Raw genomic sequence first — 15,787 nt, 5'->3', positions numbered from 1 at the left:
TTATTTCTTATTACAGGATTATGTGAAGGCGCTAGCTTATGCCAGAGATAAAGAACAGGTAGCCTCAGCAGGATACAGTTAATGTCCTTGTTTATTTCTTATTACAGGATTATGTGAAGGCACTAGCCTATGCCAGAGATAAAGAACAGGTAGCCTCAGCAGGATACAGTTAATGTTCTTGTTTATTTCTTATTACAGGATTATGTGAAGGCACTAGCTTATGCCAGAGATAAAGAACAGGTAGCCTCAGCAGGATACAGTTAATGTTCTTGTTTATTTCTTATTACAGGATTATGTGAAGGCACTAGCTTATGCCAGAGATAAAGAACAGGTAGCCTCAGCAGGATACAGTTAATGTCCTTGTTTCTTTCTTATTACAGGATTATGTGAAGGCACTAGCTTATGCCAGAGATAAAGAACAGGTAGCCTCAGCAGGATACAGTTAATGTTCTTGTTTATTTCTTATTACAGGATTATGTGAAGGCACTAGCTTATGCCAGAGATAAAGAACAGGTAGCCTCAGCAGGATACAGTTAATGTCCTTGTTTATTTCTTATTACAGGATTATGTGAAGGCACTAGCCTATGCCAGAGATAAAGAACAGGTAGCCTCGGCAGGATACAGTTAATGTTCTTGTTTATTTCTTATTACAGGATTATGTGAAGGCACTAGCTTATGCCAGAGATAAAGAACAGGTAGCCTCAGCAGGATACAGTTAATGTCCTTGTTTATTTCTTATTACAGGATTATGTGAAGGCACTAGCCTATGCCAGAGATAAAGAACAGGTAGCCTCAGCAGGATACAGTTAATGTTCTTGTTTATTTCTTATTACAGGATTATGTGAAGGCACTAGCTTATGCCAGAGATAAAGAACAGGTAGCCTCAGCAGGATACAGTTAATGTTCTTGTTTCTTTCTTATTACAGGATTATGTGAAGGCACTAGCTTATGCCAGAGATAAAGAACAGGTAGCCTCAGCAGGATACAGTTAATGTCCTTGTTTCTTTCTTATTACAGGATTATGTGAAGGCACTAGCTTATGCCAGAGATAAAGAACAGGTAGCCTCAGCAGGATACAGTTAATGTTCTTGTTATTTTTATTACAGGATTATGTGAAGGCACTAGCTTATGCCAGAGATAAAGAACAGGTAGCCTCAGCAGGATACAGTTAATGTCCTTGTTTATTTCTTATTACAGGATTATGTGAAGGCACTAGCCTATGCCAGAGATAAAGAACAGGTAGCCTCGGCAGGATACAGTTAATGTTCTTGTTTATTTCTTATTACAGGATTATGTGAAGGCACTAGCCTATGCCAGAGATAAAGAACAGGTAGCCTCAGCAGGATACAGTTAATGTCCTTGTTTCTTTCTTATTACAGGATTATGTGAAGGCACTAGCCTATGCCAGAGATAAAGAACAGGTAGCCTCAGCAGGATACAGTTAATGTCCTTGTTTATTTCTTATTACATGATTATGTGAAGGCACTAGCTTATGCCAGAGATAAAGAACAGGTAGCCTCAGCAGGATACAGTTAATGTTCTTGTTTATTTCTTATTACAGGATTATGTGAAGGCACTAGCTTATGCCAGAGATAAAGAACAGGTAGCCTCAGCAGGATACAGTTAATGTTCTTGTTTATTTCTTATTACAGGATTATGTGAAGGCACTAGCTTATGCCAGAGATAAAGAACAGGTAGCCTCAGCAGGATTAGATAGGGCCATTTTCCTGTGGGACGTTAACACACTGACAGCTCTTACTGCTTCAAATAATACAGTTACAAGTGAGTCTAATTAAATAGACATAAATCAAACTTAGCATTTACATATACCCCACACTTCATAAATATATCCTTCCCATTGTCATTGACACCCTATATATATCATTAATATATACCCTACATGTCCTTGACACATACCTTACATGTCCTTGACACATACCTCACATGTCCTTGACAAATACCCTACATATCCTTGACACATACCTTTCATGTCCTTGACACATACCCCACATGTCCTTGACATATACCCCACATGTCCTTGACAAATACCCCACATGTCCTTGACAAATACCTCACATGTCCTTGACAAATACCTCACATGTCCTTTACAAATACCCCACATGTTCTTGACAAATACCTCACTTGTCCTTGACATATACCCCACATGTCCTTGACAAATACCCCACATGTCCTTGACAAATACGCCACATGTCCTTGACAAATACCTCACATGTCCTTGACAAATACCCCACATGTCCTTGACATATACCCCACATGTCCTTGACAAATAACCACATGTCCTTGACAAATGCCACACATGTCCTTGACAAATACCTCACATGTCCTTGACAAATACCCCACATGTCCTTGACATATACCCCACATGTCCTTGACAAATAACCACATGTCCTTGACAAATGCCACACATGTCCTTGACAAACACCACACAAGTCCTTGACACATACCACACATGTCCTTGACAAATACTCCACATGTCCTTGACACATACCCCAGATGTCCTTGACATATGCCCCACATGTCCTTGACACATACCACAAATGTCCTTGACACATACCCCACATGTCCTTGACATATGCCCACATGTCCTTGACAAATACCCCACATGTCCTTGACAAATACCACACATGTCTTTGACAAATACCCCACATGTCCTTGACACATACCCCACATGTCCTTGACATATGCCCACATGTCCTTGACAAATACCCCACATTTCCTTGACAAATACCAGACATGTCCTTGACACATACCCCACATGTCCTTGACACATACTCCACATGTCCTTGACATATGCCTCACATGTCCTTGACATATGCCTCACATGTCCTTGACAAATACCCCACATGTCTTTGACAAATACCCCACATGTCTTTGACATATAGCCCACATGTCCTTGACAAATACCACACATGTCTTTGACAAATGCCCAACATCTCAATAACAAATATATACCCCAAATCTCTTTGACATTTACCTCATCGATATAAGAAGATGTGGTGTGAGTGCCAATGGGACAACTCTCCATCCAAATAACAATTTATAAAAGTAAACCATTATAGGTCAATGACTTCAAAACAGAGCCTTGGCTAACAACAAAAAACAACCCATAAGGGCTCATGTTTATGAATTGACATAATTTTGTATATTTTAGCATCAAGTTTAAATGGAAATAAGGATTCTATCTACAGCTTAGCAATGAATCCTCCAGGTTCTGTCATAGTGTCAGGGTCAACAGAAAAGGTGTTGAGGGTTTGGGACCCCAGGACGTGTCAGAAACTGATGAAATTAAAGGGCCATGCTGATAATGTAAAGGCTTTGGTCCTGAATAGAGACGGTACTCAGGTGAGTTAGGTTCCATATCACAAAGGGAAGGCTGGGATTGAATTTGGGGGTACTTGACCCAAACATTAAGGAATGAGGGGCAAAAACAAGCATACTTCTAGTTTCCAGAGTCCAGACAATAACTTTTCTTAAAGTGTATGGATATCTCTAAAATTGTACTAAAAGGTTCTATACTACAAAGGGAAGGCTGTGATTGAGTTTGGAGGAAATTGCTCCAAAAGATGGTAGGCAAACAATTGGAGGGGGGATTTGATTAGAGAATGAACAAAAATGAGAGATCAATTACCTTATTGTAATTTCAGAACAATATGCCTACAGATATATATATATCTGATGTCAGGATGCCAAATATTATTGCGATACTCATCCAATGTTATTATTCACAATAATAAAGCGCTGACAATACTTTGTGAATTTCTAGCACTTGACAATCCCTGTTTTGTAGGTCTTATCACTAGTTTACAATAATAAAACGCTGACAATACTTTGTGAATTTCTAGCACTTGACAATCCCTGTTATGTATGTCTTATCACTCGTTTACAATAATAAAACGCTGACAATACTTTGTGAATTTCTAGCACTTGACAATCCCTGTTATGTATGTCTTATTACTAGTTTACAATAATAAAGCGCTGACAATACTTTCTGAATTTCTAGCACTTGACAATCCCTGTTTTGTAGGTCTTATCACTAGTTTACAATAATAAAACGCTGACAATACTTTCTGAATTTCTAGCACTTGACAATCCCTGTTTTGTAGGTCTTATCACTAGTTTACAATAATAAAACGCTGACAATACTTTGTGAATTTCTAGCACTTGACAATCCCTGTTATGTATGTCTTATTACTAGTTTACAATAATAAAACGCTGACAATACTTTCTGAATTTCTAGCACTTGACAATCCCTGTTATGTACGTCTTATTACTAGTTTACAATAATAAAGTGCTGACAATACTTTCTGAATTTCTAGCACTTGACAATCCCTGTTTTGTAGGTCTTATCACTAGTTTACAATAATAAAGTGCTGACAATACTTTCTGAATTTCTAGCACTTGACAATCCCTGTTTTGTATGTCTTATCACTAGAATACAATAATAAAGCGCTGACAATACTTTGTGAATTTCTAGCACTTGACAATCCCTGTTTTGTAGGTCTTATCACTAGTTTACAATAATAAAGCGCTGACAATACTTTGTGAATTTCTAGCACTTGACAATCCCTGTTTTGTAGGTCTTATCACTAGTTTACAATAATAAAGAGCTGACAATACTTTGTGAATTTCTAGCACTTGACAATCCCTGTTTTGTATGTCTTATCACTCGTTTACAATAATAAAACGCTGACAATACTTTCTGAATTTCTAGCACTTGACAATCCCTGTTTTGTAGGTCTTATCACTAGTTTACAATAATAAAACGCTGACAATACTTTCTGAATTTCTAGCACTTGACAATCCCTGTTATGTATGTCTTATTACTAGTTTACAATAATAAAACGCTGACAATACTTTGTGAATTTCTAGCACTTGACAATCCTGTTATGTATGTCTTATTACTAGTTTACAATTTTGCCTATCTGTGCAAAATAACCTAAAGTATTCTGACACCCTGCTTAATCTGATATTTTTTCCTGGTCCCTCAGTGTGTTTGATAACACAGTTTACACTTATAGTAATTGTATTTGTATGAATACAATATATGTTATCTTATCACTCGTTTACAATAATAAAACGCTGACAATACTTTCTGAATTTCTAGCACTTGACAATCCCTGTTATGTATGTCTTATTACTAGTTTACAATAATAAAACGCTGACAATACTTTCTGAATTTCTAGCACTTGACAATCCCTGTTATGTAGGTCTTATCACTAGTTTACAATAATAAAACGCTGACAATACTTTCTGAATTTCTAGCACTTGACAATCCCTGTTATGTAGGTCTTATTACTAGTTTACAATAATAAAACGCTGACAATACTTTCTGAATTTCTAGCACTTGACAATCCCTGTTATGTAGGTCTTATCACTAGTTTACAATAATAAAACGCTGACAATACTTTCTGAATTTCTAGCACTTGACAATCCCTGTTTTGTAGGTCTTATCACTAGTTTACAATAATAAAACGCTGACAATACTTTCTGAATTTCTAGCACTTGACAATCCCTGTTTTGTAGGTCTTATCACTAGTTTACAATAATAAAGCGCTGACAATACTTTCTGAATTTCTAGCACTTGACAATCCCTGTTATGTATGTCTTATTACTAGTTTACAATAATAAAGCGCTGACAATACTTTGTGAATTTCTAGCACTTGACAATCCCTGTTATGTATGTCTTATTACTAGTTTACAATAATAAAACGCTGACAATACTTTGTGAATTTCTAGCACTTGACAATCCCTGTTATGTACGTCTTATTACTAGTTTACAATAATAAAGTGCTGACAATACTTTCTGAATTTCTAGCACTTGACAATCCCTGTTTTGTAGGTCTTATTACTAGTTTACAATAATAAAGCGCTGACAATACTTTGTGAATTTCTAGCACTTGACAATCCCTGTTATGTATGTCTTATTACTAGTTTACAATAATAAAACGCTGACAATACTTTGTGAATTTCTAGCACTTGACAATCCTGTTATGTATGTCTTATTACTAGTTTACAATAATAAAGTGCTGACAATACTTTGTGAATTTCTAGCACTTGACAATCCCTGTTATGTACGTCTTATCACTAGTTTACAATAATAAAACGCTGACAATACTTTCTGAATTTCTAGCACTTGACAATCCCTGTTATGTACGTCTTATTACTAGTTTACAATAATAAAAAAGTGACAATACTTTCTGAATTTCTAGCACTTGACAATCCCTGTTTTGTAGGTCTTATCACTAGTTTACAATAATAAAACGCTGACAATACTTTCTGAATTTCTAGCACTTGACAATCCCTGTTTTGTAGGTCTTATCACTAGTTTACAATAATAAAGTGCTGACAATACTTTCTGAATTTCTAGCACTTGACAATCCCTGTTTTGTAGGTCTTATCACTAGTTTACAATAATAAAGCGCTGACAATACTTTGTGAATTTCTAGCACTTGACAATCCCTGTTATGTATGTCTTATCACTCGTTTACAATAATAAAGCGCTGACAATACTTTGTGAATTTCTAGCACTTGACAATCCCTGTTATGTATGTCTTATTACTAGTTTACAATAATAAAGTGCTGACAATACTTTGTGAATTTCTAGCACTTGACAATCCCTGTTTTGTAGGTCTTATCACTCGTTTACAATAATAAAGCGCTGACAATACTTTGTGAATTTCTAGCACTTGACAATCCCTGTTTTGTAGGTCTTATCACTAGTTTACAATAATAAAACGCTGACAATACTTTGTGAATTTCTAGCACTTGACAATCCCTGTTTTGTAGGTCTTATCACTAGTTTACAATAATAAAGCGCTGACAATACTTTGTGAATTTCTAGCACTTGACAATCCCTGTTTTGTATGTCTTATCACTCGTTTACAATAATAAAGCGCTGACAATACTTTGTGAATTTCTAGCACTTGACAATCCTGTTATGTATGTCTTATTACTAGTTTACAATAATAAAACGCTGACAATACTTTCTGAATTTCTAGCACTTGACAATCCTGTTATGTATGTCTTATTACTAGTTTACAATAATAAAATGCTGACAATACTTTGTGAATTTCTAGCACTTGACAATCCCTGTTTTGTAGGTCTTATCACTAGTTTACAATAATAAAACGCTGACAATACTTTCTGAATTTCTAGCACTTGACAATTCCTGTTATGTATGTCTTATTACTAGTTTACAATAATAAAACGCTGACAATACTTTGTGAATTTCTAGCACTTGACAATCCTGTTATGTATGTCTTATTACTAGTTTACAATAATAAAACGCTGACAATACTTTGTGAATTTCTAGCACTTGACAATCCCTGTTTTGTATGTCTTATCACTAGTTTACAATAATAAAACGCTGACAATACTTTGTGAATTTCTAGCACTTGACAATCCCTGTTTTGTATGTCTTATTACTAGTTTACAATAATAAAACGCTGACAATACTTTCTGAATTTCTAGCACTTGACAATCCTGTTATGTATGTCTTATCACTAGTTTACAATAATAAAGCGCTGACAATACTTTCTGAATTTCTAGCACTTGACAATCCCTGTTTTGTATGTCTTATCACTAGTTTACAATAATAAAACGCTGACAATACTTTGTGAATTTCTAGCACTTGACAATCCCTGTTTTGTATGTCTTATCACTAGTTTACAATAATAAAACGCTGACAATACTTTGTGAATTTCTAGCACTTGACAATCCCTGTTTTGTATGTCTTATCACTAGTTTACAATAATAAAACGCTGACAATACTTTGTGAATTTCTAGCACTTGACAATCCTGTTATGTATGTCTTATTACTAGTTTACAATAATAAAACGCTGACAATACTTTCTGAATTTCTAGCACTTGACAATCCCTGTTTTGTAGGTCTTATCACTAGTTTACAATAATAAAACGCTGACAATACTTTCTGAATTTCTAGCACTTGACAATCCCTGTTATGTAGGTCTTATCACTAGTTTACAATAATAAAACGCTGACAATACTTTCTGAATTTCTAGCACTTGACAATCCCTGTTTTGTATGTCTTATTACTAGTTTACAATAATAAAGAGCTGACAATACTTTGTGAATTTCTAGCACTTGACAATCCCTGTTATGTATGTCTTATTACTAGTTTACAATAATAAAACGCTGACAATACTTTGTGAATTTCTAGCACTTGACAATTCCTGTTATGTATGTCTTATTACTAGTTTACAATAATAAAACGCTGACAATACTTTGTGAATTTTCAGGACAATCCTGTTATGTAGGTCTTATCACTAGTTTACAATTTTGCCTATCTGTGCAAAATAACCTAAAGTATTCTGACACCCTGCTTAATCTGATATTTTTTCCTGGTCCCTCAGTGTGTTTGATAACACAGTTTACACTTATAGTAATTATATTTGTATGACTACAATATTTATATGTGTTTCAGTGTTTGTCTGGCAGTTCTGATGGAACAATACGATTATGGTCTCTAGGACAACAGAGATGTGTTTCTACATTCAGAGTACATGACGAGGGGGTTTGGACCTTACAGGTATGTGAAAAGGGACTTAATTGTATTTTAAGGTCCCTTATTTATAGCAAAGTTACAAGACTTTCTAAAACTTCATTCAATGTGTCAAATGTAAAAGTCATGTGTGCAAGTTGTCAAAGTTGTTTTTATTGCACACTGATGGGTTCTTCCTCACATTAAATGAAAATTTAATTTACATATGCTTTAAAATAACCTCTGTCAGTTCTTTTTTTCCAACTTTTATAATTCAAAATCAATTTAAAAGAAGTAATAGTTTTGTAAACATACTCATTGTAGTGTATATGTTAAAATGAGCTCTTTTTTCTTAATTATTACATTATTAATTTTTCCGTGATTATTTCCAGGCAAACGATTCATTTTCTGTGGTGTATTCTGCTGGACGTGACCGTAGAGTGTGGGCAACTGACATCAGAAATCCAGAATATAGAACTCTTATTTGTGAAGAGAAGGCACCAGTCTTAAGGGTATGTAGTAGTAACTAACAGGAAACCAGAATATAGAACTCTTATTTGTGAGGAGAAGGCACCAGTCTTAAAGGTATGTAGTAGTTACTAACAGGAAACCAGAGTATATAATAGGTCCTACTTTCCAGTATGAAAATATGTGAATAGGTTGGGGACACAAATACATGGTAAGGTCAATAAAATTTCCATTATTTTTTATATGAAAACCCCTGTATTTTTTCACAGCCAAATGTCTGAACTCACATTGCATGAGGAATCTGAGCTCTAAGCAAAGGTGAGAGAGAGGACAGGGGGTACCCTTCTCCTTTCTCCTACCCCTCTTCTCTTTATTTTTTTTTTTTTAATTTTATCGGAAAAAAGAGAGATATTTTTTTTTTTTTATATTTTATTTTTTTCTCCAACTTTTCTCCTTTCTCCCAGACTTCCTCTCCTTTCTCCCACCCCCTTTCTCCTTTCTCCTACCCCCTGTCTCCCTGTCTCCCTTACCCCTGTCCTCCCCCTCAAAGGTGAATACTGATGATTAGTTAATGATATTTGGAATGTAGTTGTATAATTATGGCACGTCTTATTAACATGGAAAATATCTTTTTTATATAAAAATCGAAAACTGTCTGGAGTTGTGTATAATCCGCACCCCTTGTATCAAATAAATATTTTGGGTTAACAAGTGCAGGCGTAACACGACCAATTACAGTAATTAACATGTTGACTTGTTATCGCCTTTACTGATCTTTGATTGGTTTATTTTACAGCTTGAGTTATCCAATGTAGAACAACCATCATTATGGGTAGCAACAACAGATTCCTGTATCAAAAACTGGGTAAAGTATCATTGTTTTGTTTGATATTAAATTGGAAATTTATGGAAAATTAATATTAAAATTGTACCTTAAAAAAAAGAAAGATAAAATGAAAAAATGAAAATATAACTAAATATTTCTTAAATGTCATTTTGAAATTTATACAAAAGAACTATGAATCAGGAAACATCAAAGATATAGATAATAAAATCAATTTAAAAAATAGCGATAGGTAATAAATATTAATTCCAAAATAGCTTCTTTTGCTTTGTACATATTTATTGCTGTTACAATTGTCCTCCTACTTAAATGCACATGTATAGCCTTTTCAGAAAGGTTCCAATTATTTATTCTATTTATATATTTTTAGCCTTTACAGAAAGTTTCCAATTATCTATTTATATATTTTTAGCCTTTACAGAAAGGTTCCAATTATCTATTTATATATTTTTAGCCTTTACAGAAAGGTTCCAATTATCTATTTATATATTTTTAGCCTTTACAGAAAGGTTCCAATTATCTATTTATATATTTTTAGCCTTTACAGAAAGGTTCCAATTATCTATTTATGTATTTTTAGCCTTTACAGAAAGGTTCCAATTATCTATTTATGTATTTTTAGCCTTTACAGAAAGGTTCCAATTATCTATTTATATATTTTTAGCCTTTACAGAAAGTTTCCAATTATCTATTTATGTATTTTTAGCCTTTACAGAAAGTTTCCAATTATCTATTTATGTATTTTTAGCCTTTACAGAAAGTTTCCAAGCGAATGTCTGGTGGTTATGACAACGATACAGTTTCACCTATTTATACACAACCAGATTTTACCATTAAAGGTAGACTATAAACCTGTTTACTCTTTTGGTATTTAGCTGAATTTTGTCTCTAAATGACCTTAGATCTACTCCAAATAACCTTATGACGTCAAACAACAATCACTTTTTAGCTCACCTGGCCCAACCAAGTGAGCTTTTCTCATCACTTGGCGTCCGTCGTCGTTAACTTTTACAAAAATCTTCTCCTCTGAAACTACTGGGCCAAATTTAACCAAACATGGCCATAATCATTATTAGGGTACCTAGTTTCAAAAAATGTGTCTGGTGACCCGGCCAACCATCCAAGATGGCCACCATGGCTAAAAATAGAACATGGGGGTAAAATGCAGTTTTTGTCGAGCCTGCGACTTTTGTCGCAGAAAGCTCAACATAGGGATAGTGATCTGGCGGCTTCGGTGGCGGCAGCGGTGTTAGCTCACTTCTTCAAAGCTTTATATTTTAGAAGGTGGGAGACCTGGATGCTTCATACTTTGTATATGGATGCCTCATGTTACGAAGTTTCCGTCAGTCACATGTCCAATGTCCTTGACCTCATTTTCATGGTTCAGTGACTACTTGAAAAAAAAGTTAAGATTTTTTGTAATGTTAAATTCTCTCTTATTATTAGTAATAGGATAACTATATTTGGTATGTGCGTACCTTGCAAGGTCCTCTTGCCCGTCAGACAGTTTTCACTTGACCTCGACCTCATTTCATGGATCAGTGAACAAGGTTAAGTTTTGGTGGTCAAGTCCATATCTAAGATTCTATAAGCAATAGGTCTAGTATATTCGGTGTATGGAAGCACTGTAAGGTGTACATGTCCAACCGGCAGGTGTCATCAGACCTGACCTCATTTTCATGGTTCAGTGGTTATAGTTAAGTTTTTGTGTTTTGTTCTGTTTTTCTTATACTGTATGCAATAGGTCTTCTATATTTTGTGTATGGAATGGTTGTAAGGTGTACAGGTCTACCTGGCAGGTGTCATATGACCTTGCCCTCATTTTCATGGTTCAATGGTCAAAGTTAAGTTTTTGAGTTTTGGCCTTTTTTTCTAATACTATATGCAATTGGTCAACTATATTTGGTGTATGGAAATATTTCATGATCTACATGTCAGTCACGCAGGTTTTATTTGACCTTGACCTCATTTTTTACGGTTCATTGCTCAGTGTTAAGCTTTTGTGTTTTGGTCTGTTTTTCTTAAACTATAAGCAATAAGTCAATTTTATTTGTTGTATGAAAGAATTGTTAGCTGTACATGCCTATCTGGCATGGTTCATCTGACCTTGACCTCATTTTCATGGTTCAAAGGTCAATGTTTAGTTTTCTTGGTTTATATTAAGTTTATGTGACAGTTGTAATAAAGCTTTATTATTAGGACTATCAACATAATAACAATGATTAGTAAAGAAGGCGAGACATTTCAGTGTGTGCACTCTTGTCTGCTTATAACTCAAAAACCAAAGCATTTAAAGCAAATCTGACAGGGGGTTAAATTGTTTATCAGGTCAAGATCTATCTACTGTAAAATTTTCAGATGAATTGGACAACTGGTTATTAGGTTGCTGCCCCTGAATTGGTAATTTTAAGGAAATTTTGCCGTTTTTGTTATTATCTTAATTTTATTATAGATAGAGATAAACTGTAAACAGCAATAATTTACAGCACAGTACGACCTAAAAATAAGTCAACATGACCAATATGGTCAATTGCCCCCTAAGGAGTTATTGCCCTTTATAGTCAATTTTTAACAATTTTCATAATTTTTTAAAATTTTTACTACTATTTTCCACTGAAACTACTGGGCCAATCATTATAGATAGAGATAATTGTAAGCAGCAAGAATGTTCAGTAAAGTAAGATCTACAAACACATCACCATCACCAAAACACAATTTTGTCATGAATCCATCTGTGTCCTTGGTTGAATATTCACATATACCAAGGTGAGCGACACGGGCTCTTTAGAGCCTCTAGTTTGAATTGTTATGTCAAAATGTTTTGAATTGTAATGTCAAAGTTTAAGGGAACCTTTGTGATTTTGCATAATGGTGGACAAATTTGCATACAAATTCTTTTTTCACCCTTTTTTTCCAATTCTATATCACATTTATACCATAATCAGGATAATAAGGACAAAAAAAGTCTTTTATTCTAAAATTACATGTCAAAATGTTGTGATACTTAAGTCGATTGATGAATTTAATATCTTTGATGCTAGATTTGTTTAAGTTTATCTTCTTTTACCTCAAGGATGACTGTAAACAAAGTGTATGATATAATATAATGTATTTATAGGAGGGTCCAGTATTAGACAGTATTATGTATTGAATGACAAACGACACATTCTGACCAAAGATACTGACGATCATGTGGCATTGTGGGATGTCTTAACGGTATGTTTTTGAAAACTGTAGAATATGTGGCATTATTAGTGTCTGTAGAATATGTGGCATTATTAGTGTCTGTAGAATATGTGGCATTATTAGTGGCTGTAGAATATGTGGCATTATTAGTGGCTGTAGAATATGTGGCATTATTAGTGTCTGTAGAATATGTGGCATTATTAGTGTCTGTAGAATATGTAGCATTATTAGTGGCTGTAGAATATGTGGCATTATTAGTGGCTGTAGAATATGTGGCATTATAAGTGTCTGGTGTATCTTTAAGTCTTCATAAAGGCATAATAAGGTCATAAATATGGTATGCAACTACTGCATATTTGGCTAGGAAAACTAAAATCACAAAAATACTGAACTCTGAGGAAAATTCAAAACGGAAAGTCCCTAATCATATGGCAAAATCAAAATCTCAAACACATCAAACGAATGGATAAAACTGTCATGTTCTTGACTTAGTACAGGCATTTTCTTATATAGAAATTGGTGAATTGAGCCTAGTTTTATAGCTAGCTAAACCTGTCATATGTATGACAGTTACATCAAATTCCACTTTACTCATAAAACTTTATATAGGTCAGTTTAAGCTTCCTCTGGTTGATCTGATGGGAACTTGATCAGACAAGATTTAAAAAAAACAAAAGGAATAAAGCAATCATTATTTCTTTTATATATTTCTTTTAGGCCAGGAAAGTGGAAGATTTAGGAAAAGTAGATTTCGAAAATGAAATAAAGAAAAGATTTAAGATGGTTTATGTACCAAACTGGTTTACTGTAGATCTGAAAACAGGGGTAAGTCTGAAAACAGGGAGAAGTCTGAAAACAGGGGTAAGTCAGAAAATAGGGAGAAGTCTGAAAACAGGGCTAAGTCTGAAAATAGGGAGAAGTCTGAAAACTTGGGTAAGTCAGAAAATAGGGAGAAATCTGAAAACTTGGGTAATTAAATGTTAGAAATCTTTGCCATTGAATGACATTGATAATAAATGTTCCAAATTTCTATTTGTCGTAACCATGCACTCTAATTAATTTATATTATTGCTATGTTTTACAGTTATTAACAATACACTTGGATGAATCTGACTGTTTTGCCGCCTGGATGTCGGCCAAAGAACTGGGTCTAGTTGCTGCTAATGAAAGTACAGATACTAAATGTAAGACCAGTTATTTTTTTGTCTTAATCAATGTTTATCATTGACAGTGGACCACCACCTGAGTCACGACTGAGGACTTGATACGTAATATAAAAGATTTCAATGAGAAGGATGCTTGTTGTCACGTACAGTCATTATAATTATACGTATAGTGTCTTGAAATATGAAATTTATTTGTATGAGGCTTAGAAACGGGGGAAATGGGAGGTTATACTGAGCATTTCCCCTGTTTCGTGCCGAATACAAATAAATTTCATATTTCAAGACACTTAAACGTCTTTTGTTTTTATAATGAAATCAATTAAAAATTTAATAAAAATAAAAAAAATATGTAACAAATATAGTTGAAAATGTGTTTTGGAATTTCCCTCTTGGGGTACCATTTTGGGGTATTTCCCTGTGAGCGTAGTCTAGGCGGTAAGACATTGACAATTACAGGAGTTAGAAAGGGAAAACGAACATAATTAATAATATTTGATAAACATGGTATATAAATAACCAATTTGAAGACATAACAAGTTTAAATTCATAAAAGTTTGACCATTGTTACTACACGTTGTCATGGTTGTGACGTGACGTTGTTGATGAAATAAAGTAGTGTTGGTAACTGAGTAGGCTGGGCTTATAGGTAAGTTGAGGTCATTGACGTATAAAGCTAATGTTCATACGTATAGCAAAATAGCTGATTGCAGTATAAGATCTCTGTTTCACGACTTCAATGAGAAGGATGCTTGTTGTCACGTACTATTAATTGTCATTATAATATCTCTATTTCACGATAACTCAAACAAATCTTCTCCATGATTTCATCTGATGTTCCTGCCAAACAAAAAACAACCCACAATGTATTGGCTGTCTTTTTTTTCTTGCGACTTTCCTGCCAACTGTTGACATGGTAACAATTATAGAAATGTTCTTACTGAATAATTTAAATTTCTTATTTGATCATTGGTTTGATAGATTTGCATCAGTTGTCATATTTTGTGATTTTGGAGGACAATAGATTTAAAAAAAACGTGCATGCTAATTCCTTTAAAAAAAAATACAGAAAATTTAAGTGGATATATGTTTTGTTAAAATAGAAACTGTGTCATGTAAGCTTTCAATTCTGATTATATCTTGTTTTATTTTCAGTAAATATTGGTCAGCAGCTGCTTCAGGCATTACTGGAACACTGGCCTAAAACACATATATTTGAAGGTCAAGGTAAGGTCACAGTCGCCTAAAACACATATATTTGAATGTTTAGGTAAGGTCACAGTCACCTAACACATATATTTGAAGGTCAAGGTAAGGTCACAGTCCCCTAAAACACATATATTTGTAGGTCAAGGTAAGGTCACAGTCGCCTAACACATATATTTGAAGGTCAAGGTAAGATCACACTTGCCTAAAACACATATATTTGAAGGTCAAGCAAAGGTCACAGTCATCTAAAACACATATATTTGAAGGTCAAGGTAAGGTCAGAGTCGCCTAACACATATATTTGAAGGTCAAGGTAAGGTCACACTTGCCTAAAACACATATATTTGAAGGTCAAGGTAAGATCACACTTGCCTAAAACACATATATTCGAAGGTC

At 34.3% G+C, this 15,787-nt stretch overlaps 1 protein-coding gene across 9 annotated transcripts in view; it reads left to right on the top strand.

Annotated features, from left to right (window-relative positions):
* LOC134702093 (WD repeat-containing protein 48-like) overlaps window positions 1-15,787 on the top strand; it is a 42,781-nt gene that overhangs the window by 15,976 nt on the left and 11,018 nt on the right. For 5 of the 9 annotated variants that reach the window (XM_063563179.1, XM_063563178.1, XM_063563186.1 and 2 more), the window contains 10 exons: window positions 1,653-1,782; window positions 3,173-3,363; window positions 8,465-8,569; window positions 8,914-9,033; window positions 9,786-9,854; window positions 10,582-10,672; window positions 12,952-13,049; window positions 13,737-13,844; window positions 14,104-14,203; window positions 15,338-15,409. In XM_063563179.1, the coding sequence (XP_063419249.1) occupies window positions 1,653-1,782; window positions 3,173-3,363; window positions 8,465-8,569; window positions 8,914-9,033; window positions 9,786-9,854; window positions 10,582-10,672; window positions 12,952-13,049; window positions 13,737-13,844; window positions 14,104-14,203; window positions 15,338-15,409 (1,084 nt within the window). Of the gene's footprint in view, window positions 1-1,197; window positions 1,240-1,652; window positions 1,783-3,172; window positions 3,364-8,464; window positions 8,570-8,913; window positions 9,034-9,785; window positions 9,855-10,581; window positions 10,673-12,951; window positions 13,050-13,736; window positions 13,845-14,103; window positions 14,204-15,337; window positions 15,410-15,787 lie in introns of all 9 variants that reach the window. The other 4 variants (XM_063563180.1, XM_063563181.1, XM_063563185.1 and 1 more) reach the window with 2 other exon arrangements.

This window comes from Mytilus trossulus, unplaced genomic scaffold (genome assembly GCF_036588685.1).
Source record: "Mytilus trossulus isolate FHL-02 unplaced genomic scaffold, PNRI_Mtr1.1.1.hap1 h1tg000396l__unscaffolded, whole genome shotgun sequence".
Lineage (NCBI taxonomy): Eukaryota > Metazoa > Mollusca > Bivalvia > Mytilida > Mytilidae > Mytilus > Mytilus trossulus.
The sequence above is the reverse complement of the archived record's forward strand: the minus strand, read 5'-3'. Positions and strand labels throughout refer to the sequence as shown.